The sequence below is a fragment of the Vulpes vulpes genome, chromosome 3 (genome assembly GCF_048418805.1).
Source record: "Vulpes vulpes isolate BD-2025 chromosome 3, VulVul3, whole genome shotgun sequence".
Lineage (NCBI taxonomy): Eukaryota > Metazoa > Chordata > Mammalia > Carnivora > Canidae > Vulpes > Vulpes vulpes.
Genome location: NC_132782.1, coordinates 39,177,433 through 39,201,974, shown reverse-complemented (window position 1 = coordinate 39,201,974; position 24,542 = coordinate 39,177,433). Strand labels below are relative to the sequence as shown.

At 43.5% G+C, this 24,542-nt stretch overlaps 1 protein-coding gene across 1 annotated transcript in view; it reads right to left on the bottom strand.

Annotated features, from left to right (window-relative positions):
• Positions 1–24,542, bottom strand: part of SLC7A14 (solute carrier family 7 member 14) — a 112,214-nt gene that overhangs the window by 48,940 nt on the left and 38,732 nt on the right. The window contains exon 2 of the mRNA XM_026007739.2: positions 8,718–9,174. Coding sequence (XP_025863524.1) covers positions 8,718–9,021 — 304 coding nt within the window. The 5' untranslated portion in view covers positions 9,022–9,174. The remainder of the gene's footprint in view (positions 1–8,717; positions 9,175–24,542) is intronic.

Sequence of the window (24,542 nt, the reverse complement as noted above, 5' to 3'; positions counted from 1 at the left end):
AGAGCAGGGCTTGAAGTGAGGTGCATCAGTTCCGGGGGGCTGGCTGCATCTGGTGCCCGGATGCTACCTGGGGTTGGAAAGTGCGTGTGTGGAAGGTTGAGACATTGGACCTTTCTGTACAAATCTTTCCCCTCCCTGGGTTCTTTTTATTTATTTTTTTAACCCTCATACAGGCAATCGAATCTGAACTATTCGTTTTGCAGAGAAGGAAACTGAAGTCAAGAGGTGAGCGATTTGCCTAAGTGTCCTGAGCTGTGGAGGAACAGAGCTGGGGCGAGGGTTTGGGTGTCCCGACTTCTGTCTCAGGCCCTGTGGTCTCTTGCAGTGCTCAAGATTATTTCACGTGTGCCTGTCTTGTTTTTTTTTTTTTTTTTTTTGGCATGGGCATCTAGCTCTTTGTTCTTTCCTGTGTTCTGCAGCATTTCTGTGGCCAGTCCCCGCCCCCGCCGCCTTGCTAGCTGCTCTCGGTATGCACTGTCCACTCTACCAGATGCTGCAGAGGCTGTGAAAGAAGCCCAGGTTGTCTTAGTTTGCTAGAGGAGGCTTATGTCAGAATCAGTAATTTGAGAGACTTGTAAATTTTTATAAAAATGGGCTCACCCTCTCTGAACTGGTAAGTGACATCCTTCCTACAGGGCTGTCAATCCAGCTCTATATACAAGAGTTCCATGAACTTCGCAACACTCTTCTCACTGCTGACAGGTGACAGGAAGGCGCTGAGCTTAGAAAGTATTTTCGTGACCTGGGTTACAAAAGTTATGATCCAGAAAAGTGCTCAACTAATCAGTAGAGTAGGGTGAGCCACGGGTCCTTTTGAAACCCTAATAAGAGTGAAGGTTTTCTTGATTCACTTGGTTCTCTTGGTGAGTTCTTAGGGGCATGTCTGTGCATAAAGCAGCTGGGGGTTAATAGCCCCTGTTGCCAGGCAGATTCAAATGTAGGTTCAACCTTTGCCACTGACTGCCTTAAGGGCCTGGATAAGTCACCTCACCTCTCTGAGCCTCATATTTGTTATCTGCAAAATTCATATACAATGGCACTTATTTTGTAGGATTTGTTGGGAGGATTACGTAGCTGTGTGTAGCTAGTGCCAGATGATACGTTGGAAGTCCCCAGTGGTTTATCTGTTGTGACTGATAAAATGTGGACCCAAGTGGTCACCCAGGAGGGAAGTTGAGAGCATTAAATGCACAGTGCTTGGGGCACAGTATTGGATTAATAATAATAAAAACGACAACAGCAATAATAATAATGACTAACTTTAACCAAGTCTATGTCTTAGAGACTTTACAACATTGAGGGTAGCTGCTATCCTTATGAAGATGTCGACACAGAGCTGTGCGTTTGGACACTATCTTGGAGAACTAGTTTTCCAGAAGCTTGAAGACTGGCATGAATCTGTTTATCTTTCCATTTCCTTTCAGTGTTTCCAGTGTTCTGGGCAAACAAAGGGATGTGAGCTTGTAGAATGAATGAGTGATCCTAGATCACTGGGAGCCATCAGCGATGCAGAAGGGCCAGCCCTCCTGTGTTCACCTCTCTAGTCTGGCTTCAGTTGGAGGAGGGGAAAATGATCTGTTCTGAAAGACAAAACAAGGGAACTCAGCAAACTATCTAAATAGACTTGGAGTCTCTAGAAATCTTCCTCGGTCATGAAAATCCAACCTGAGATGAGCACCACAACTCAGAGATCCTGCTTAGGCTTTGTGGAGGTCCAGCCCTGGGAGGAGGTTGGGGAGCCTCACCTGTGGGAAAGGCATCTGCTTGACAGGGCACTACTGGCCTTGCCACCTCCCCGGGACTCGGTGGCCCTGGTCTCGCCTGATGATGGATCAGAGGATGCCAAAAAGCAAATGAGGATGGCAGGAAATTCAAATTATAAGCCCTAGGGCTAAACCATAAACTAAGAATGCCAAGAAAAATGCTACTCAGCCCTATGGGCCTCACTGCCTTTTGGGTGCGTGGCTCCAAGGGTCTCAGCAGCACTTGCTGATGGAGGAGCAGGAGCTCTGGAGCCCTGCAGTCTGGGGGTGGGCTTCTGGTCCTGCCACTAAGTATCTGCCAGCCTCTCTGGAAGTTACTTTAACCACTGACTGTCTGGCTCCTCAGCTGAGGGAAGAAATGAAGTCACCCTTCCCTCCTCTGTGTTGGTGAGGATGGGAAGGAGGTGCTAGGTGGGAGCCCCGCCTTGGTGTTCTGCACACACGGACTTGCTTATTGTCCTCGGTGGTGTTCAGTGGTGGTGGGTCCCTTTTCCTTGGGTTTTCTGCTTCTACTTTCACTTTCTGTCACCAGAACTGTGTTGTAAATCCGTTATTCTCATGACATTATTTCAAATACACTTTCATTTGCTACGCCTTTCCTTAGCGGAGAGAACATGGGCCCCTCTGCCACACTCTTCCTCGCCCACCCACGCTCACATTGTCCACATCCCAAGCTTCCTTCCCATCTCCACTCTTAACCCCTTGCCTGTTCTGTACAATACGTGCATAACCAGTGTCGCCCCCTCCACTCTCTCCCCACCGTGTTACTACAATACGGATCTGCTCGTGTTGCTGAACTTCTTTACTGACCGAATGATCTCTTGGCCTGTCCCCTTGGGCAGACCTTCCCGCTTGGCCCCCAAGCCCCTCCTCTAAGAACCCACTTTGTTTCATGAATGATCCTGATGGACCATTTTAGTTAGGGGACAATATTCTTTGGAGAATGGCTGGGATTAGATTGTAGAGAGATAGAGACTCTGTGGGATCAGATTCAGGGTTGGGATAATTAGTCGTGAGACTTACCTCACAAGTTATTGAGGGGGACTCTAGATTTTCTAATCATACATTTACTGAGAATAAGAACCAATTTCACTTAAACATTTCAGAACAACTTGACCTCAGCAAGCTAGAGGGCCTGGGGGTTGTGCATCCACTATAGGTGTGGCAGTGACAGCCAGCTTTCCTCTTCTGTCTTGTCAACAGAGCTCCTGGAATACTGGGGTTGACAATACAGCCAGTCAGAAGACTACCCTTCATAGCCTCACTTCCTGGGACCAATTGTTTCAACCAATGTAAGTTATAGAGAAGGACTCATGAAAAAGTCTCTTAAAAAGGGGACAGAAATATGGGAAATGACCTGCCTCAACTTTCTGTTCTCCTTCCTGCCTTCTGGAACTTGGATGCACTGACTGCAGCTCCAGAAGCCATCTTGGATCCTGAAGTCACCCTAAGGATGGAAGCCAAGCACCCTCCGTGGTAGAGCACAAAGATGGGCCTGAGTCCCCACGACTGCAGAGCCACAATAGCAGCCGCCCTCCAGATTCTTTCTACACAAGAAAGAGGTGAGATTGTCTCTCATTTTTGGTTTTCTGTTGTGTGCGATTGAATCTGACCCTCATCTGCTAATATGGTAGCAGATGAGCAGCGATTACAATGTGGGCTTTGGAGTCAGACTGCTTTCACTCTATTCCCTGCTCTGTCACTTCTTGATCAGGTGCCTAAAGCGAGTTCCCAGACTTTTTACACGCCGCTGTTTTATCATCTGTAATGTAAGGATAATGACACCATTTATCACATAGAGTCGACGTGAGGCTTAAGTAACATAACATGTTAAGCACTTAGAACTCTTTTGGTATGCAGGAAGTACTCAAGAAATGGTAGCTGCTGCTGCTATTACTAGTATTATTACTACCATTATTGCCATACTTACCCATCCCATTGGGTGTTCGCCTCTACCAATAAGCAATGGGTCCTTTAGAGTAGAAACAATTTCTTACTTGTTTTTGGTACTGCCCTAGGACTGGTAGATGGTGGGTACACAATACATCTTTACTGAATCACATCTTATTAGATTTTTGTCAAAAGTTTCTTATGAGTAGATGATAAAACTTACTGGTATTGTGCATTAGCCTGGGGACCGATGCCGTGTAAGCACACTGTCACTTAATCCCTATTTGAGATATGGGCCTAAAGGGTCATTGTAGGACGTGCATGAGCTCAGGAGTCATTCAGGCCTACATTCTGTTTGGGGATCAAATGTAATAATATTAAAAGAGAACTGGAAATAAACTTAGGAGAAAAAGTCAAAGCAGGAGTCCTCACTCAAGTTCATAGGATGCTCTTAGGGCTTTGAGTTGGAGGCCAGATGTCAATGGCATGGTGGCTTTGCTTTGTGCTTCACCCTGAGTCAACTGAATTAGAGAACCTCTGGAAGCCATCCTGCTTCCGTCCCTCAGTCTCTCAGTATGGTTGTAGGTGGGAACCAGGAAGAAAAACTATTTCCCCCTATCTTGTTTATTAATCTGGTGTATTCAAAGAGTTTTCTAGGTTTGGTATGGGCCTGGGTTCTGGTTGTGGCCTGTTGAACTATTAAAGGGTAGATAAGACCTTATGGACAGAGGGTAAAGGTTACAGCATAAGCTGCTTCCTCTGATAAGTTTCCCTCTACCTGTGATAAGGCTGTGGACATTACCGGGCTGGGGCATGACTGGTAGGAGGAGCTTGGGGTCACTGTAACTTTGGCTCTGGTCATATTGTAGAGGAAGTGGCTCTCTCTTAGTCAGATTTGCTTCATGTTATGAGCTGGTTTGCATGGCACAGAGGATGATGCCACAGAGCCGAGAAAATCTCTTAAGAATCTGCTGGCCAAATAATTTATATCCTAACCTAGGTTTTTTCTTTTTGCAGGTTATAGCTGAAGCAGGAGTTAAGTTTTGGTCCTTGTGAAAGAGTAGTTCTTAACCTTGGCTGCACATGTGACTTCTCTGAGGCTTTAAAAAAAAAAATTCCCTGAGCTTTACTCCAGTCTGACTGAATTAGAATCTCTCGAGGTAGAGCCTGGGCATCAGCATTTTAAAAAGGAAATAAATAGGAATCCTAAGAAAACTAAAAGACAAGCCACAAACTGGGAGAAAATATTTGCCAAATCACATATCTAATAAAGGAATTGTATCCAGAATGTGTAAGAAAATCTTTTTGTGTGTGTGTGTGTGTGTGTAAGAAAATCTTAAAAGTTAATAATAAGGAAATGAAGAATCCAATTAAAGAAAGGGCAAAAGATTTGAACACTTCATCAAAGAAGATGAATGGCAAATAAACACATAAAAAGATGCTTTAAATATTAGCAATTAGGGAAATGCAAATGAAAACCACGTTGAAATATCTCTATATGCCTTTTAAAATGGCAAACAAACAAAGCAACAACAAAGCAGCAGCTGACAATTCTGAGAGCTGGCAAGGAACAGAGCAACTGGAATTCTCAGGTATGGCTGGTGGGAATGAAAAATAATACAGTCACTCTGGAAAAGAGTCTAGCAGTTTATTATAAAGTTAAACCTCCACTTACCACACAATCTGATAATTCCACTCCTAGGTATTTACTCAAGGGAGCTGACAACTTGTGTTCACACAGAAACCTGTACATAAATATTTGTAATGGCTTTATTTGTAATGATCCCAGACTGGAAGCAACTCAATTCAACATTCAACTAATAAATGGATAAATAAACTGTAGTATATCCATACAATAGGGTACTACTCAAAAAATGGAACTACCCACTGATACATACAATATGAATGAATATTAAATGCTTCATACCAAGTGAAAGTAACCAGACTCAAAAGGTTATGTACTGAATGATTCCACGTATATGACATTTTGGAAAAGGCAAAAGTATAGGGACAGAAAACAGATTAGTGGTTGCCAGGGGTTGAAGGTAGAGGAGAGGAGATTTGCAAAGAAGTAACATGAAGAATTATTTGGGGATGATAGAACTCTTCTGTATCTTGATTCTGGTGGAGGTTACATAATTATAGGTGTTAGCCAAGTTCATAGAGTTGTATATTTAAAGGGCTACATTTTACTGTATGTAATTATAACTCAATAAAATTGACTTCTCTCCCTCAAACCATTCTTTAGAAAAAAAAAAGTTTTCCCAAGTAATTTAAATTTATAGTCAACGTTGAAAGATGTTGTTGGTATAACAAATTTGAATCTAAGTTCTGGTATTTAAATTTCAATTTTCTCACATGTAAAACTGGAGAGAATAAAACCTATCTTGAAGAGATATCATTAATTTTTTTAAAGATTTGTTTATTTACTTGAAAGAGAGAGAGAGGACCTGTGGGAAGGGGGAGAGGGAGAGGGAGAGAGAATCTCAAGCAGACTCCCTACTGAACGAGGAGCCCAGTGCCATGTGATGCGGGGCATGATCTCACGACCCTGAGATCATGACCTGAGCTGAAACAAGGAGTCTTATGCTGAACCAACTAAGCCACCTACACATGGCACCAAGATGTTACGAGCCTTAAGTGTGATGCTGTATGGCAAGCTCTGAATACAGAGTTTGGCACACAATAATAATAACTGCTTATTTAGTGCTGTGTGCTAGACATTGCAGCAGGCACTTCCAGGCATCTCTAATCTTCACAGTGACTCTGAAGGAGCTATTGTTATGACCATTTTCAAAGTGGAGAAACTGAGGCTCAGAAAAGTTATGGAACTTGCTCAAGGTCTCACAGCCAGTCAGGGGCAGAGCCAGGTTCCAAAGTCCCTGATTGCAGGAGAGGCAGGGGTTTTCTTTAGGTGCTTGGTGCAGTGGTGAAGACACCAGTGACAGGGCAGTTCCAGGGCCTTCAGTAGAGCTGGGCCAGTGGTGTGTTGGTAAATGCTTAACAACTGACTCTCTGAAAATAACCAACCAACCAACTGACCAACCAACCAATCAAACTCTATTTGGAGCATTCGCTGATTTTTATGGTATAAATGCGCCCACTATGGCTAATTTCAAGTTATCAACATGACCCTGCTGAATGCAAAGTTAGGGAGAGGTGTGTACAATTAGGACTCTTGCAGCAGGTGGAAGCTGGTCCCAACAGAGCACTGGCTGGATCAGCCTTGGGTCCTCCATATGAGAAGCAGAAAAGTCTGGGTTATATAATGCTATGGGCACCTTGACTGGGCGACAGCCTTCCAGAATACAACCGAGCCTGGATCTGGTTTCTAAATGTAATGTAGTGCTATGAAGGATGCGGTGTGGGTGATTTGTTTGCAGGATTCATTGTAGTTTGGAGGACGGGACCATAACAGAATGGACCTAGAGGAGAGTGGTCAGTCTGCATTAACTGGATAGGACTCTTAGTCCTCTGCTCTGTGCTTTTGGTGGGACCCCTGGTTATATGTCTGTCTCTTGTCCTACTATTGCTATTTTTGTCCTCTAGATCTATAAATTTATAGTGAATAGGAATCTGGCAACTTCCTCCAAATAGTTTCTTTGGCAATAAGCTTAGAAATGATTGCAATTGGGTTAAAGGCATTTGAAGTATCCACAGAATTCACCCATGTGAATAATTTATTTTCATTTATAAGAAAAGAGTCCTCTTTTCTGAAGGAACCTCAATTATTAGGCTATCGATACATCTTAGAGATGACTTCAGGAAAAGGAATCGTTATATAACCAACAGAAGTAAGCCATGATGAGAGAGAAATAGAATCAGTCTAGAATTATTTCCCTCATTAAGTTAAAAAGATGTCAAATATAAACCGGTGCACTTTCTGGTTGTGTGTTCCTGGCCTGTGCATTCCCCACGGACGAAGGCTAGTCTGGACATACAGCATCTATGTAGAACTTTTCTTGTGATGATGGCATGCATTAGGACGCGGGAATCCGGAAGCACGTGAGCATTCTTGCTTCCGAAGCAGTGAAAGAGGCCATGAGGTTTCCTGCCAGGACATGACTTGACCCACATGATTTGCCACCAAAAACCCAGCAAAACTTCATGCAATATAATGCTCAAGAAGCAGGATATGTTCTTTTTTCCTTCTTTTCCAAGTTATTATCTATTGACCTATTCCTGGGAAGAAGATACTGTGGATCACAGCTCAAGAGAGAAGGAGGGAGAAGGAAAAGGAAAATAGGAGAGCCATTTCACAGATTATCAATATATAAGTCCTGGTACCTTATTGACAAAATGAGTTTTATGATTCTTTCTCAAGGGGAGCGATGGCACTGGTTGAACTACTTCTGTAGGATACAATCTGTTGAAGCGCTTGTGGCAGATGGTGCTTTGTGATTCTCATGATGGCTCTATATTTCCTAGCTTGGTTTCCTCCTGCTTGGGGGTCACAATGCCAGTTTTTGGCTCATCAAATCCCAATCATATCAGATTTAGTGACTTGTCATTTTGCTCCTCTGCCTACCCCTTATGTATTATTTATAATCCTCGCTATATCCACTTCCCCACAAAGGGATTGACCTATCTTCCATTGAAAGGGAGAGTTACGATAAAAATGGAGCTATTAGGACATGACAGGGAATGAGAAGTTGGGAGGAAGCCGGCCACCAGATTAATTATTTGTATCAAAAAACAAGCAAAGGGGCGCCTGGGTGGCTCAGTAGTTGAGCATCTTCCTTCGGCTCAGGGGATGAGCCCGGGGTCCTGGGATCGAGTCCCACATTGGGCTCCCCACAGGGGGCCTGCTTCTCTCTCTGCCTGTGTCTCTGCCTCTCTCTGTGTATCTCATGAATAAATAAATAAAATTTAAAAAAAAAGAAAAAGGAAGCTACTACAGTTGAGTCTCGAACTCCCTGGCAGTCAAGGCAAAAAAGGAGCCCAACGACCCCTTTGCTGACACTTCATACATCTCACTAATGAATATTCTAGAAGTGCAGGATGAGCAGTGACAGACTGGCAAGCACACTTTCCACAGGCCTTCCACTGTACTGAGACACTCACCTGATAATATGGATGCCACGGCTGCAATGATGAAGGACACAATGACACCAGGTCCTGCCATTTCCTTGGCCACCAGACCAGACACCACGTACATCCCAGTGCCCACACAGCTGCCAACGCCAAGTGAGATGAGGTCCATGGTGGTGAGCACCTGGGCTAGCTTGGTGCCATGGGCTGTGGTAGTCCCAGTTCCCTCAAGCATAGACTCCACTGGTTTGGTGCGCAGGATCCTGGAGTGCATGGCATGCCAGGCGGCCCCCCACTGAACCCGCCGGGGGTCCAGGGAGGCAAGGAAGCCACTCATCTTGGGTGATAGGGGTTACGGTGAAGGTCGACTGATGGAAGAGGGCTATGGGAGCCTTAGTGGATGCTTCTGGAACTCATCTAGTGAGCAAGGATCTCCTTTTTAGGAAAGGTCCGGAGGGACCCAAAGCAGCCTTCTTCTGGGCATGAATGCCTGCGGAAAAACACAAGAAGGGAGATGATGAGACCGAGCAGGAACAGGCTCTCACTTGGAGGTGTGGCTGGAGGTCAATATACTGAGTTGGTTGAGTGGGTCTGTCTTGTGTACTCATAATGCAGGAGGGTTGCTTTTCCCCTTTTGTGTGGCCTCCAGTCCAAAACAACAATCTGTTGTTTGCACTGTGTCCCCGAGTCGTTCTGAAGAAGAAGGTCTGAGTCAGAGCTCTGCTACTTACTGCTGTGGGACCTTGGGTAAGTTACTCCACTTCTCTGTGCTTCAGTTTCAACTGTATAATGGGGATAATGAAGCCTCCTGCCTAGTGTTGATGTGAAGATTAGATTAGTGTCTATAGAGAGCTTAAGACAATGCCTGGCACACGGGAAAAGCTCACCTGCTCTGGGTCTGCCAAGACTTGGTCTGTAATTTGGGGGCATATTCTCTGGGGACACAACATCCTCGTTTTTCCAAATACAAAGATGTAAAATTAGACTTGTGACTTTCAAGAGGGACGATCCCACCCCATCGAGTTGTTTTGGAACTTCGCTCTCAAATAAACTGAAAAACCGTTTTGAGCATTGTTTGCTCTCCGAGATTGAGGAAGAGGAAATGTTCCTGGCATGTGGTGGGTGAGCCCCAGAGGTGCTAACCCGATTGGTGTCATCCAATTTTCAATAAGCTCACAGACATTTTTGTAGATGAAAATTCTGGTTATGATGATCCAAACGTAAAACCTAATTGTTTCATGTATAAACACATGGGGTTTTTCAGGAATGGTTTTAATACACAAGTGCTTTGACTTTTCCAGGAATGCAACTATAGAGTAAATGAAAGGATGATTGTAAATTCTTTGGTCTGGAATCGAAAAGAATTCTTCATCGCTTCAGAAACTCAAGGCCCCCCTTACAACGCCACCCATGGCACAGCACCTCCCATGCAGCACACCTGTGACAGCCTGCCGTTTGGAACTGGCACGCGGACGGTGATCCCTTACATAGTAAAAGCATCTGACAGCTCCCTGTGTGCTGGCCTGTGTTTACACACTGAGATATGTTATAATACACGTAGCTTATTCACGCATTTTGCTTCAGGATATTAAAGAGAAATATAACCAAACCTTTATTACAGAAAAGAGGTGCTGGGTCTGATAGAGCTGAGAACTATTATGTTAGATGATTTCCAAAGTTCTGACAAGTTAGAGAGTGCAAAGATGAGATGAAGCTACCTTCTTTGGAAGGCGGAAGCGTTACACAATTCTACAAAGAGCTCCTAAAGTACAGCTGAACATTGATGCCAACTACTGTGCTGACAAGCCTAGGACATTTACATTTACAAGCAGTACCAGCCCCTGTAACCTACCAATATTATTAATTAATACTACTTAGCACTTAATGTCACACTTGTCTGCTTGTAGAGGCTTTGCAAACACAACCTAATTAGAAGAATCAGGTGAAATGAGGTCGTTTGGTTCACAGGGGTTGGGTGATGGACCTACTGGCTTAATTTCCTCCTAGATTTGACAGTGTTGCTTCATACTGTGTTTTAATTCTTGACAACACCTTCAATATCACCACAGGTGCATAGTGCCACTGTATACAGCAGTCATTTCAAAGCCTAGCGTGTCAGCAGTCTTTTCCCTTTTCCTTTTTTTTTTTTTTTTTAAGATTTCCAGATTTGTGAGAAAATGTGTCACATATATACCAGGGATGCTGCAAGAACAATTGCTTCGATTGAGCTCTTGTGAGAAATTAATGTATATATCTATTTAATTTCAAGTCAGCCAGTATATACAGAGCATCTGTTATGTGCCAGGCACGGTGTTAGGCTTGGGGGGAGGGGCGGTGCAAAGACATGGTTTCTGCTCTCATGGAGCTGTACGTCTAGAATGGGAGGTGATGAGCACCTCAATCACAATGCAAGGAGTAAGGTTTGTTTTTGCTTTTTTCCTGGAAAGCTTGTCTTTCATTGTTTTTCTTATTATACAGCATAGTCTGTCTATTGCAGAAAAATGAGACCACATAAACAGTGATGTTCAGTGAAGAAAGAATATAACACATTACACAGGATGACAGATAAAACCGGTTCATTCCAGGGAGGGAGGAGGGATGTGTTAGATGTTGAGTCCCAACCCCCTTGGATTCCTATGCTGAAGCCTTCTCAAACCCTAGCGGTCAGAATGCCCCCTTATTTGGAGATAGTGGTTACAGATGTAATTGGTTCAATGAAGTCATCTGGAATAGGGTGGGCACTAATCTCCTATGACTGATGTCCTTGTAAAAAGAGGACATTTGGGTACAGAGAGAATGAGGTGTGAAGATGAAAGCAGAGGCCAGGGGGATGCATCTAAAAGCGAAGGAAGACCGAGGATTGCCGGCAACCCACTAGAAGCTGGGAGGGAGCCATGGAGTGTGCATCTTCCTCACAGAAGGGGCCAACCCTGCTGCACCCTCATCGACGACTTTCAGCCTTCGGAACTGGGAGATGATACGTTTTTGTTTTTAAGACACGTAGTTTGTGGTGCTTTGTTAAAGGAGCCCTAGCAAACTAACACTGGTCGTGAAGGATACAAAACAGGGGGCTGAAGGGGTGAGCGAGGGTCTGTGCGGCCATGGCATTGGCATTGGCATTGGCAACCGAGTGATGGAGACACCCTCTGGGATACTTGTCTGATCAGCCTTCATCAGAAACTGTCACAAGGACGTGGAGAAATGAAGCAAGCTTTGTTAGGGAGGTGACGGCTTTTATCTGATAGATAATCAGAAACGTGATGTAGACATAGAGAACCAACTGGAACGAAGGTTGAGGGTGGTGAGCGTTCCTAGCTCTGTTCCCTCTGTAATTCCTCTGAGTGTTTGCTTTATTGATGCAAACAGGGACTTGGGGCATTTTCTTTCTTGGTTGGAAATGTACTGGAGAGAACAAAATGTACGAGAAAACATGTTTCCAAGTGACTATTGACAATATCCATATTCATTACCCTCAGATTATGTTAATCGAAGATAGTTTTGGAAGCTCTTTGCTGTTGTCTTTCCAAGATGAGCAACAAATGTGTGTTGTGCTTTCTCTACCACTTTAATTCAAGTTTCTCAAAATACTTCGCAGCTATAACTAAGAACGGCTTACAGGGCCCCTGGGAGGAGAGAGTCATCATTGTGGTGGTTGCCGGCGTGCTTGAGGGTTCAGCAGACTCCATGTGTAATGATGGTAAAAGCAGGTTTGTGTCAGGATGAAAATAATCACGGCTTAGGAGTTCACTGAATAGGTAGGATTATCGAATTAGGTTGGAGCCTGCCTTTGGAGGTGAGGAGAGGAAGGAAATGAAGCCTAACAAAACAGTAAACAGCCCCACATCACTCCAGCGTGATTTTGCAAATACACCAGGGGATTACAAAAAAATCCGTCCTGTGACATCCCCTGGTTGTAGCTGCCCAGCCTTTGGCGGAACATCTGGAGCAGCGGGGAACATGGGCTGTTAGAAGCAGCCCCTTTGCAGAGTCGGTCGGTTAGGATTGCTGCGAGGTTCTTCTCATCGATGTCCCCTGGCAACACCAGGCCGCAGTTGGCCCCGAAGGTGCCTGGTTTGATGAGGCACAGGCCTGAGCTCCCCCCACCTACTCCCGTATCCTGGAGTCTGGTGCTAACCCTCCTCCCCACTGACCTGCTACTTCTCTTCCTCTGGGGCTGAGCTTCCGGTTCCAGAACATAATTCAGGACTCGAGTTCTCTGGGTCCAAATTCTGGCTCTGCCCTTACTAGCTAAGTGACCTTGGCTGGATCTTTTCTGTGCTTCGGTTTTGCAATCCATAAAAAAATAATGGTACTAGCTCACGGGGTTGCAGTGAGGAGCACAGGCCTTAGCATGAGTGAAGCTTCTAGCACAGCACCCTGCGCAGGGTGAGGGCCACGGGAGTGCTAGCCAGCATCTCCTTGCTCCTCAACCCCCGACTGCTGAGAGCCCCTTTCTACTGCTTCCAGCTCCCTAGGCAGTTTTCAGAGCACCCTTGGCCTGCTGCCCAGGCCTCACCCAGAGCTTTTCTCTGCTGGAGCTCCCTTGGGTGTCTTCTGGCTGCAGACTCTATGCCCTGGTTCCTTCCTTCCAAGGATGTGTGTTCCCCTTTCTGGTGCTGGTGGAGAGCGGCCTTCTCCTTTCCTGTGTCACGTGATCTAAACGGGCTTCTTAGCAGATTTGCTTGGGCCCTTGGGTGTTAACACCTCTTCTCATTCTTTCATGCCCTTGACTTTTCTCGGCAAGAGGCGCACGCACGAGGAGGTGGCTAGGACAAGGGGGTTCACCTAGAGTCTTCGCCCCATCCCTGAAAACATGCTCCCCTTTGGACCTTCACGCCTGCCACTTACTGCAGCTCACTCAGCCGGAGTCCTTGATGTTGGGATTTCTGCCGACGTCCTTGCTTCTGTTGCTCTTCTAGTCCTTCCAGGCCTTCCAGATTCGGCTCTGTGTCTGCGCTCGGACTGGATGACGCTTGCCTGTCAGCGGCTTTACCTGTTTGCTGGGTGGCCTGGGATGGGTGTGTCCCCATCCCAGAGTCTGCTCCACCCAACAGAACATCCCAGTACGTGGAATCGAGAGCTGCGTCCTGGTGGCTTTCCCCTGTCGTCCCCGGTTTTGCTCTCCATTATCCATACAGATTAGGAGGAAAGGGCTTCATGTTGTCGAAGGCAACGGACGAAACTCTTGGGAGTTTTATCTTCCCCAGACGAAACATCTTCAATTTCTTCAGTGATCAGCCGTGTCTCAAATGGTACAGCTTCCAGATCAATCCCATTTTGACTTCTACTTCTCGGGTAGGCTGCAGTTTATCACTGTTGACATTTTGGGACCATGACAAAGCAGTTAAGGAAGATGTTTTTGATCAGTCTAGCCCTGTGTGTGTGTGTGTGTGTGTGTGTGTGTGTGTGCGTGTGTGCATTTGTGTCCTAAATCATACAATGCTGGTGCCTGACAAATTGACTCAGAGATATTGCTGACTTCAAAAGGAGGGTTCCTGACTTTCATAGTGCTAATAATCTTCCCAGGTGGTCTTTGTGAAACGTTTGATTCATCGAACCCACTTCAAGTATTCTGTGACCACCTTCCACATTCCTTAACCGTGCGCCACCCCATTTATACTGTACGCAGAATCTGAGGCCCAGCTGGCTTTGTTTTGCTTGGAAAGTTTCTAAAGGGGAGTTTGGATCTATGACCATTGAGGGGCTAAGAGCCAAAAAGGTTGCTCCCATTCATCTTCCTTCTCAAACCTTGTTTCTTTTTTCTGTTTCTAAAATGCACCGAGTGCATCGATCAGCTTTGGCTGCAGTAACCAACGACATCAAATTTCAACGTTACAACAATGACAATTGTCTCTTTTCTCTTGCTAGACTCTACCCCAGGCTGTGGATTGGCTTCGAGGTTTCTCCTCACTGTGGACTGTGAGTCTCCACATGTCTTCTCAGACATGAGATTCAGGCTAAAGGAGCAATGCCTACCTGCCGCACGCTGTTCTCTGGTGGCATAGGCCAAGAACAAGGGACTGGCGGGAATGTAGGAGGCCTCTTCTGCTTCTGGTTGGAACTGGAATTCCATGGATTTTCTTCTGGTTAAGGTGAGGCAAATGACCACACTCAAAGTCAGTGGGGTGGGATGTATATTCCTTTCATTGGAGACAGCGAAGTTACATGGCAAGGGGTGAGGTTGCATAACTTTTCTTATAAAAGAGAATATGAAGCGCCGTGACGATAATATAACTTCTTTCACTATGTGCTGCTATGTACCAGGCAAAGTAATTCTATTGCAATTTTTTTGAGGCTGGTTTTTCTGCAATGGGCAGAAGTCTGTGCATCTGATATGTAAACTTAGAGACTCTGATATGCTCATTCCTGTACTTCCACAATAAATTCTGTAAAAGTGTGAATAGTGATTTCCTTTAACGACAGGTATTAAATCCAAAATTCATCTGCTTTTGACACCAAGCATAACAAAATGGGAAATCATTTTAACCTTACTTGCCAGAAATAAACAATGAAGATAATTGGTTTTTACCTGGTCTGGGACGAAATTTCTGTTTGGAAAAGTTTCCCATTCTGCTTCTCTGTTTGTCAACGCAGGTATTAGGATGTGGGCATCCTTGGAGGAGTTATTCTTCAGCCCACATACCTTTTTCATACTCCTTAGACCTATCTCTTCCTAGTTCTACGCTATGGCACACTTCTATCTCTCTCTTTTTTTTTTTTCTGAAAATACCTGGCTCAGCCTTTCTCTATACTCTCCTCTCTCCAAAGTTCCATCCCTAATTACTAACAAAAACTTAACCCAAACTACATTTGCCCAGTGTTCCTCTAGAATACCCTTGGTAGAGTAATTCACTCAGTTACTTTGAGGTGAGTGGCTCTGCGGCCGGAGCACTGAAGTGACATATCGAAGGCCACACTCCAGGCAATGTGGTAATGTGGGTCTCCCTTACTCTACCCCTATACTACCATAGCAGTATATCCTGCTGCTCCATATTTATGTAACTAAAAATATACTATATTTCAATTCATTGAATTGAAATAAAATAAAAAATTTTTTAAAAAGCCAACTGGAGCTATCTACATTTTCTTTGTATGTTCTAGGCTTAGGATGATCCCCAAAGGAAATTTAGGCATTTGCCCAATTTTCTATGTGGTAAAGTTCCTTTAAAATATATTTTTCTTTCCATGGGCAGGGGTGTTTAATGTACCTCAGCACCCTTCCTGGTGGCTTGGCCTCAGTGGGCATTTCCTCATCCCAGTTTGGAGGAGCATGGCTCTTGTAGAAGTCTTCCAAATGCTCTTATGCACATGATTAACCATCTGGCTTCCCCAGCGTTGCTCTGGAAAATCCTTCAGTAGGTACAACCCTGCAGCTACTCTCCCCGGAGAGGCTAAACACAAAGCAATAACTGGGTAACTGACTTTGTGCCTTTGGGTGCGGAGCTCATATTTGAAACTGTTTTGTTTTCTCTATTCACTGTGTCTTTTGTACTGTGGATTCAGTTATTCTGGAGGCCCATCACCTGTGTCTTTGGGATTCTCTCCACTATGCCCAAAGGAAATTTCTACTCTTCTAAAGAGTCTGCATTTTGAGTCAGATAATTCCAAGTGGACACTTCAAGTTTTGATAATGACCATTTTTATGTGATATCGCAATAAACAGACAAGTGGACAAAATCTTAATTTTAATCGATGTAGGTCATCTTACAGGCTCCATGAACTTCCAGCTCTTAACAAAGCCTGACTCCGCACACCCAGCCCCACTCTACTCTTCGTTTGTACTGTTCTCAATACACACCATCTGCTTTAATGGGATTCGGAGCATGTAGTAAATGTCTGGCACCATGTGTGCAAGATGCAGGGACAGGAGGAGGAAGAAGATGGCCCATTCCTCCAGGAGCTCCTGGATGGCCAGGAAGGTAGGCCTGCCAATCAAGTGACCATTTAGTGTGACACAGTATGTCTCCCCACTGATTACAAGGATTTTACTTCTTAGTTTTTCTTTTTACTATTTTTCTCACCTTTCCCCCACAGCCATCCACATTTTCATGTTCTTTTGGAACCCAGCTCATATTCCATCTGCCATTAAATGTGTGTTAACTACTTGGGCCTCCTCTTCTCTGGATTTCCTATGGAGCCCCCAAGTCAGCATGTGTTTTTCAATTGCCTTGCACAGATTGTTATACACTTGAGGGCCAGGGTCTACTTAAAACACTCCTTTTTTTTTTTTTTTTTTTTTTTGGGAAAGAAAAAGAAATCCAAACTCCTTGCAATGGCCTAGAGGGCCCTACACAGTCTGGTGTCTACTTCACCTCTGAATTCATCTTGGCCAGCCTTCTCCTTGGTGCAGCCATGCTGTCTCCTTTCCATTCTTGAAACACAGCAAACTGCCCATTATTTCAAGGGTTGCTCTTCTTCCTTTACCTGAGATCTCTTGCCCCAAGTCTTTGCCTGGCTTTGTCCTTCTCATGATTCCAGTCTCAGCTGGAAAGTCGCCCTACAGGGAGAGGGCCTCCCAAACTACCTGAGCTAAAAGTAGCCTTCTCCTTCGTACTCTTACCCTCCTGTTCTTTTTTCTATCTAGCCATTCATCTATCCATTTATCTACCTATTTAGTTTTGAGTAATTTATCCCCATTTGATATTTATTTGTTTTTATTTTCATCATCTGTATTCTCCCTCTAGGCTGTGAACTCCTTGAAAGTAGGGATTTTGTTCTCTTTGCAGAATCCCTAGTGACCACAGCAGGAACTGGCACATAGCAGGTAATTAATAAATATTTGTAGAATAAAGATTCCTCCACAGTGCTTAAAAGACTGTTGGGCACAAAGTATTTCTTTATAAGAAACAAAATTTATAATAGCTCTTTGTAATAATCCTTGTGATCTTGAGATACCGATTGCAGTGTAAGATGACTTTCTTTGTTAATTACTATTTGTATTTGTGCATAAAATCACAGAACAGAAAATCTGAGAAATCAACTGGCCCAAACTTTCAGATTTTATAAATGAGAAAATTCTCTTTTTGTTGAATGCCTTCACAAATTCCTTTGAAATTAAATTATCTGTAAGTATGTCTAATTATAAATAAATCATCTCTACATTTTTGATTCTTTTTTTTTTACATTTTTGATTCTTTTATATTTGTTAAGTTAAGAGAAGACTGAGTGAAAAATACACAATATTAAAATATTAAAATCCAATTAAGGTTAGAATTGTACTTTTTGATATAGATGTCACATGCTGCAACTGGTAGACCTGTCTTTTACCCAACCAAAGGAGCAAAAACCTCCTAAATTATAGAATATATACCATAGAAGAGAAGGTACATTTTTAAATTTGCTTCATTGCTTTTTTTTTTTTTTCTACCTGGGAGGAAAGTAGTTGAGACTTTTGATAGCCTGAGTATTTAACGTGTTTTTAAAAAAAATGGAGATGTGCTTTGCCCTTTGGGTGCACTATTCATTTCTAATTTCCAAGCCTCTTTTGAGAATGGTGCCTGCACAGGGTTGGTTAGTCTGCAGGCCCCTCAGGGTATATTGTGGATCCACAGCCCAGAGAATTCTTCTTTGGGGGCAGATTCCTTTTCTGACTGTTATCAGCCGTTTCCTTAGGAAATCTGAAAGTTGGGAGTGCGTCTTCCAATGCCAACAGCCCTAGTTCACCGAAAAATGCCAGGTTTCATTTAGGGACTTTGAAATGAATTTCTGACCTATAGGCTACTCAACTGAAAAGTGGTTGCTTCCACGCTGTTGAGTTCAAATTTTTCCAGACTGCAAGTTCTTGAGTTTGAATGTGTTCTCATAGAGTACAGTAAAGAGCAACTGTTAATGTAAATACAAATGTTCAATAATATGAGACAATATGTCCATTATCGTAAGTATTCAAAGAAATGCCAAAAAGGGAGACATTTTCACTTATTGGCCTGGCAAAGGTTAAAAAAAAGACACTCATTGCTGATGGTGGGGATATTTCCACACACTGATGATGGGAGTGTAAATTGTCATAAATGGTTCTAGAAAGTAAATTTATCATGTGGAAATAATCAGGTGCAAATTTTTTCTTCAAGGACATCTAATGCAATATTATTTATAGTAGTAAAAACTGTAGACAATCTAAATGCCCAAAACTAAGGATGGAGTTAAATCAATTATGGGCTATTCAAAGAATAAAATACTAAGCAAACGCTAAAATATTATTCTAAAATAATATTTAATGACACAAAATTATTCCGGACATGTTATATTAAAGTACTATAAATAAAGGATATAGAACTGAGTATTGAGTGAGATCCAATTTCATTCTCTCCTTCTGAAGGCAGTGTGCCAAAAATGTTAAAAATATGGACTTCTGTGTGGTGGTAGAGATGTATTTCTATAGGAATGATTTCTATTTCTTTCTTTTTTTTTTTTGTGGGCAGCATGTATTCCTTTAAAATCAGAAAAGAAAATTTTAATTAAAACCCAAAACAGAACACAGAAGATCCCACAACAATGAGCATACTCCTATTTCTGGCCATGAAGAGATATCCTTGATTTTTGTAGTTATGTGTCTTTGCATCTTTGTTATGGAAAACTGTTTTAGGATCTGTTCCCCCATAAAATTAGATTAGCCATTATAATTGCCATTCTTTTCACTTTGGAGATAGAATTTTCAAAGCTTGGACTTGGTTACAGAATCAGCGTCATACAGTGGGTTTGAATCACCAGAAATTTGGAGGTGGTGATTCTTTCAGTTGCTACGCAAAGCTCAGGCCAACCTCCCTGCTGGAAAAATAGAAAATCTGCCCCTAATGCAAATACCTTAGTCCTATGACTGCTTTCTAAGATCATCCCTCAAAGGCAACTAATTTTGACAATTTTATGGACTATTGTAAGAATTCAAATTATTTCCAGTACATTCATCTTACAAAACAAGCAAGTAAAAACACTTCTCTTCCCCCAAACACCATCCCCTCCTCAGCTATTGCCACACTTCAGCTACTGTCCTAGGGGCTATCTCTCCTTCTTTCTATTTTGCTAGTCATTGAGCCTCTGTATTCTGCTTTCCACATTTTGCTTGCCACCAAAACTGCATTTGCTGAGGTCATCAGTGGCTTCCATGGTGCTAAATACAATGAACATATTTTAGCCCTCATCTTTCTCACCTGAGCTGTTAGAGGCATGCAACACAATTGTTTAAGTCCCCCTTCTCAAAACACTTTTATTTCAGCACTAATAGATTTGGATTTCATCTTATAGCCGTGAGAGCCATGAGTTGTGTGTGTATATGTGTGTATGTCACGTGCAAGCTGGACAGTGACCTACTATCATTATTTTGGGAGTAACTTCTTGTGATTTTTTTTCTTCTTCAGTGTAATGGGATTTTTTAAAAGGAAGGACACATCCCCCAGAAGACCCTTACTGCTGGTATGCTTTTAGTTCTCAAATACAGTGGCTACTATTACATGGAATCACAGAATGATATTCTGGTGTGACCATGTATTGGTCAGTGTGAGTCAATATCAAGAAACCATTGTGCCTTGATGCCTGGAATGTCTCTGCTGAAAGAGGGGTCCCAAAGGGGAAAGATATATGAAAAGGAAATATGAGAATTTGCTTGACAAATATGAACAAGAATACAAATACTCCTTGAGGTAGAGTAGCAGGCGGTTTACAGACTTCCAGGTCCACCTGGACTGTTTGGCCCTCTCTGCACCTTGACCCATGCTTGGAGCTGACCTGCCTGAGGCTGTTGCTCTCTCTGAGACTGAAGTTCAGGTTGAAAGTGTAAAGTCTCCTTGCCATACTAGGCTGGTGGACCTGCTGCCCTGGTGGACCTGCTGGTGTCTTTGACCTCTTTCCTTCCCCCAGGAGACACCTGCTCAGATCTGACCTATTCTTTTATGCCTTCTCTACAAAAGAAGGCCATGATGCCTGCTGTTTAGAATCAGCCCAAGAAGAGCCCATTGCACTATGTTCTGCATCAATGAGGTCCACGAGCCCATGGTCCTCTATCCATAAGAAGCACAATCCCTCTAGAACTAAGAGGTGTGGGAAAAGAGATGTACTGAATTGTGTTTTATATTTTGACAACCGAAGAGTACCCCAACAAATGAGCCTCTGCATTCAGAGCCTGGTATCGAGAATCCTTAATTGGTTCCACCCACTATAGGCAAGGGCTGAGCACCTGCTGTAGGCAAGGGCTGAGCATGTAAGTCCTTCCTGCCTATGGTTTGGGTCTGGTCAAAACCCCCATTCCATTGAGTTAGTGAGGAATCTCCAAGTGGAAAGGGGTGACCTACTCTCGGGCATATCAAAGGCTTGAAGCAGCTCCCCTTACAATTTTGGATTCTGAGTCTCATTCTGTTTCTTTTTTTTTTTTAATTTTTTAAACTTTTATTTATTTATGATAATCACACAGAGAGAGAGAGAGAGGCAGAGGCATAGGCAGAGGGAGAAGCAGGCTCCATGCACCGGGAGCCCGACGTGGGATTCGATCCCGGGTCTCCAGGATCACGCCCTGGGCCAAAGGCAGGCGCTAAACCGCTGCGCCACCCAGGGTTCCCTCATTCTGTTACTAATAGATGAAGGGTAAAATAGACAAAAAAAGAGTTTCTTATTGTGATGCTAAAAACTGGGAGGTTAAATGATCATATATCTAAGATGCAAATCATAGTACTTAGATAAGAGTGTCTTCCCTCTCTGCCCTCTATATTTTATGCACATCTAAGGTAGAAATATTTGCTCATCCGCTCCTATGTATCCAATATTGCCCATGCCTTATCTTAGGTAACCCTCACCTAAATAATAGCATCACTTATAGATGTTTACTGTGTACCAGGCATGATTTTAACTGATACACACACACACACACACACACACACACACACACTTAAGATTTATTTATTTATTTTAGAGAGAGAGAGAGTGAGTGGGGTAAGGGCAGAGGGAGAAGGAGAGAATCTTGAGCAGGCTCCATCCCAGCATGGAGACCAACTTGAGGCTTGATCCCACAGACCCTAAGATCATGACCTGATCCTAAATCAAGAGTCAGACTCTTAACTGAGGTTCTATATTACTTTTATGACAACACTAATCTCACTAATATTTTTAGCCACCACCAAATTGAAGATGGGGAAACTGAGGCACAGAACCATGAATGCAGTCACTAAGTGGCAGAGCTGAGCTTTGAATACAGGCAGTGAAGCTCCAGAGCAGTGGACTACCTAGAGCAGCCCTGTTTAGTAGATAATGAAAATGCTCTTTGTGCCGTCTGCTATGCATGTTATCTGGTAGCCACTAACTATTGGGTCTATCAGGCACTTGAAATGTGGTTAGTGCAACTAAAGGAATACATTTTAAATTGTATTTAGTTTTAATTAATTCAAATTTAAATGGCCACATGTGGCTAGAGGCTATAGAGTCTGCACTTCATAACTTCCAAAATAAGGAGGGTGGTGGGGGATCCCTGGGTGGCGCAGCGGTTTGGCGCCTGCCTTTGGCCCGGGGCGCGATCCTGGAGACCCGGGATCGAGTCCCACATCAGGCTCCCGGTGCATGGAGCCTGCTTCTCCCTCTCCTTCTGCCTGTGTCTCTGCCTCTCTCTCTCTCTCTCTCTCTCTCTCTCTCTCTCTCTCTGTGACTATCATAAATAAATAAAGAAAGAAATTTAAAAAAAAATAAGAAGGGTGGTGGTGGTATCCTTTACAGAAGAGGACACTGAGTGTCAGAAAAGTTAGGGGATTTATCTAAGGTTTTGAAGCTAGAACGTGGAAAAGTCAGGATGCCAGCCTCTAATGCCACATGCTCTGGTCACCAGAGATGCACACCTTACCCTCTGGCTCTGCATCTCTTTCCAAATAGGATCTGAAAGCGTATCTTTCTTCCTTCACCCTTATCAAAGTTTCTTTTTCCCTTCCTCTATTATGAATGCAGTAACAGTGGAACAGTAGCACGTGCCAGGAGGACACCAGGCAACACGTGTGGGGGAGGATGCATGGCCCCATGGAGTCTAACTGGCCAAACTAGAATAACTTAACTCCGTAGTAAGAAGAACTCATTCTTAACATTCTTGAAGGCTTATCCCAAACTACTCTTTTGTTGCCTCTTTCTGTTATTTTTCTCTCCACCCCCACCCCCAGCAATTCTTCCATCATTGGTAACAAAATATATGCTGCAGAATCAAACAGACTTTGGTTAAAAGTACTAAAGTTTTATCTACTTCAAGCTTTGCTATTTACTCCCCTACTCCCCAAAGTTCTTCCAGTTAGGTTCATGTTGGCTAATGTTATCATTAAAGAAAAAAAAAAATACAATCATTTATGGCTTAGAAGACTGTCACTTTCTCTTAAGCGTGGTTTTGAATAAACCAACCTTATGCTAACCCATGGTGAGCCAAGCATAGTCTTATACCCGATAACATCGCAACAACTATTAGCATTTCATTGCTTTGCCTTTTTCTACTTTCCAATAGTGACTTAGGAATCATCTAATTAGGAAACGTCACTTTAACCATTGGGGATGGACAGAGGAAACAGAAAAAACCAAATTCAAATACTGGCGCACCGAAGCTTAAAGCACCCAGGCAATCCTTTTTGGCATCAGAAGACAAGAAATGCTGACACTTGTCAGATAGCAGCCTGCCCATCTGATCACAAGATGTGATCACTGTCTTATCTGGAGACAAAGACTCACCCAAGTCCCAGACAGAAGGACGCAGAATCTAATGTTTCCTAGTGGAGAGGAGAGCACCATTATTTCCAATGACCTGGAAAGTAGGAGTCCATTGGAAAGCAGCTTGAGAAGAGACAGAGGAGGATTCTTTTAGGACATTATAAAAATGGGGAGAAAGGACTTCTGTGCTTGGGTCCCCTTGATGCTTCTAATTCCCCTGTGACATACACTGGACTTGGTGGATCCCAAAGGAGGATTGAGCTATGCCAGGACAGCCAACCTGATGGTACTTAGAAAACCCGAACATTACCATAAATTAGTGTTCTCATTTCCACGGACTCATTTAGAGGGAACGAGTTCACATGATAGTATGACAGGAGAAAAAAATAAGAAGGCATTTTACAAATTCCCAGGGTATGACACTCAGCACTGTAGCTTTACAGAGGCTCTTTCTACTCCCAGTCAGACCTGCAAGCCACTTCTTTGAGCAATCCCATAGTCAAACTGTGCTGTTGTTCCCTTGTGCATCCACCTAGAAAGCAAACAGAGGGGAGGCCCCTCACACAGATGGACAGCTGATTCTAGAAGGTGGTTTGGGTCAGTTTTTCACTAGTCCGATCATTATTTTTTTCACCCTAAAGGCTTGAATTGAAGTAATATTGTTGGCAAGAGCCACTGGCACCATGAGTAATATCACATGCAGGTGGATGATGCACCTGTCTCCTTGGTCTTTCAAGCTAGACTCACAAGGGATCTCAATTCTTTGGAATCATCTAGAAGCATTTGAGTCACCTGGGGAGCTTCTAAAAATAACAACATCCAGTCTCACTTCCAAGAGATTTACATTTAATTGGTCTGAGATGGGAACCTGGCATTGGGTGATGTTGGAGAGCTCCCCAGGTGATCCCAGGGCACAGCCAGAGCTGAGACCGCCAGATGGGGCAACCAGCAGCTTCAGGTTGTCAGGAGCCCCCTCCCTTCCACTCTCCCTCCTTGTTGCCTCCTGCAGTGACTCAATGAGCCAAATAGAGTAGTTTCTACTTTTTGAAATGAGGGTTTTGTTTTCTTTTATGAACATGAAAATATTTTCCATCCTTTATAAGCAAAACAATTTATACCTATTGTAAATGATTTCAGGCCATTTGGAGAGGTCTAAAAAAGAAAGTCAAAACCACTCATTACATTCCACTAGGGATAAGACCTATA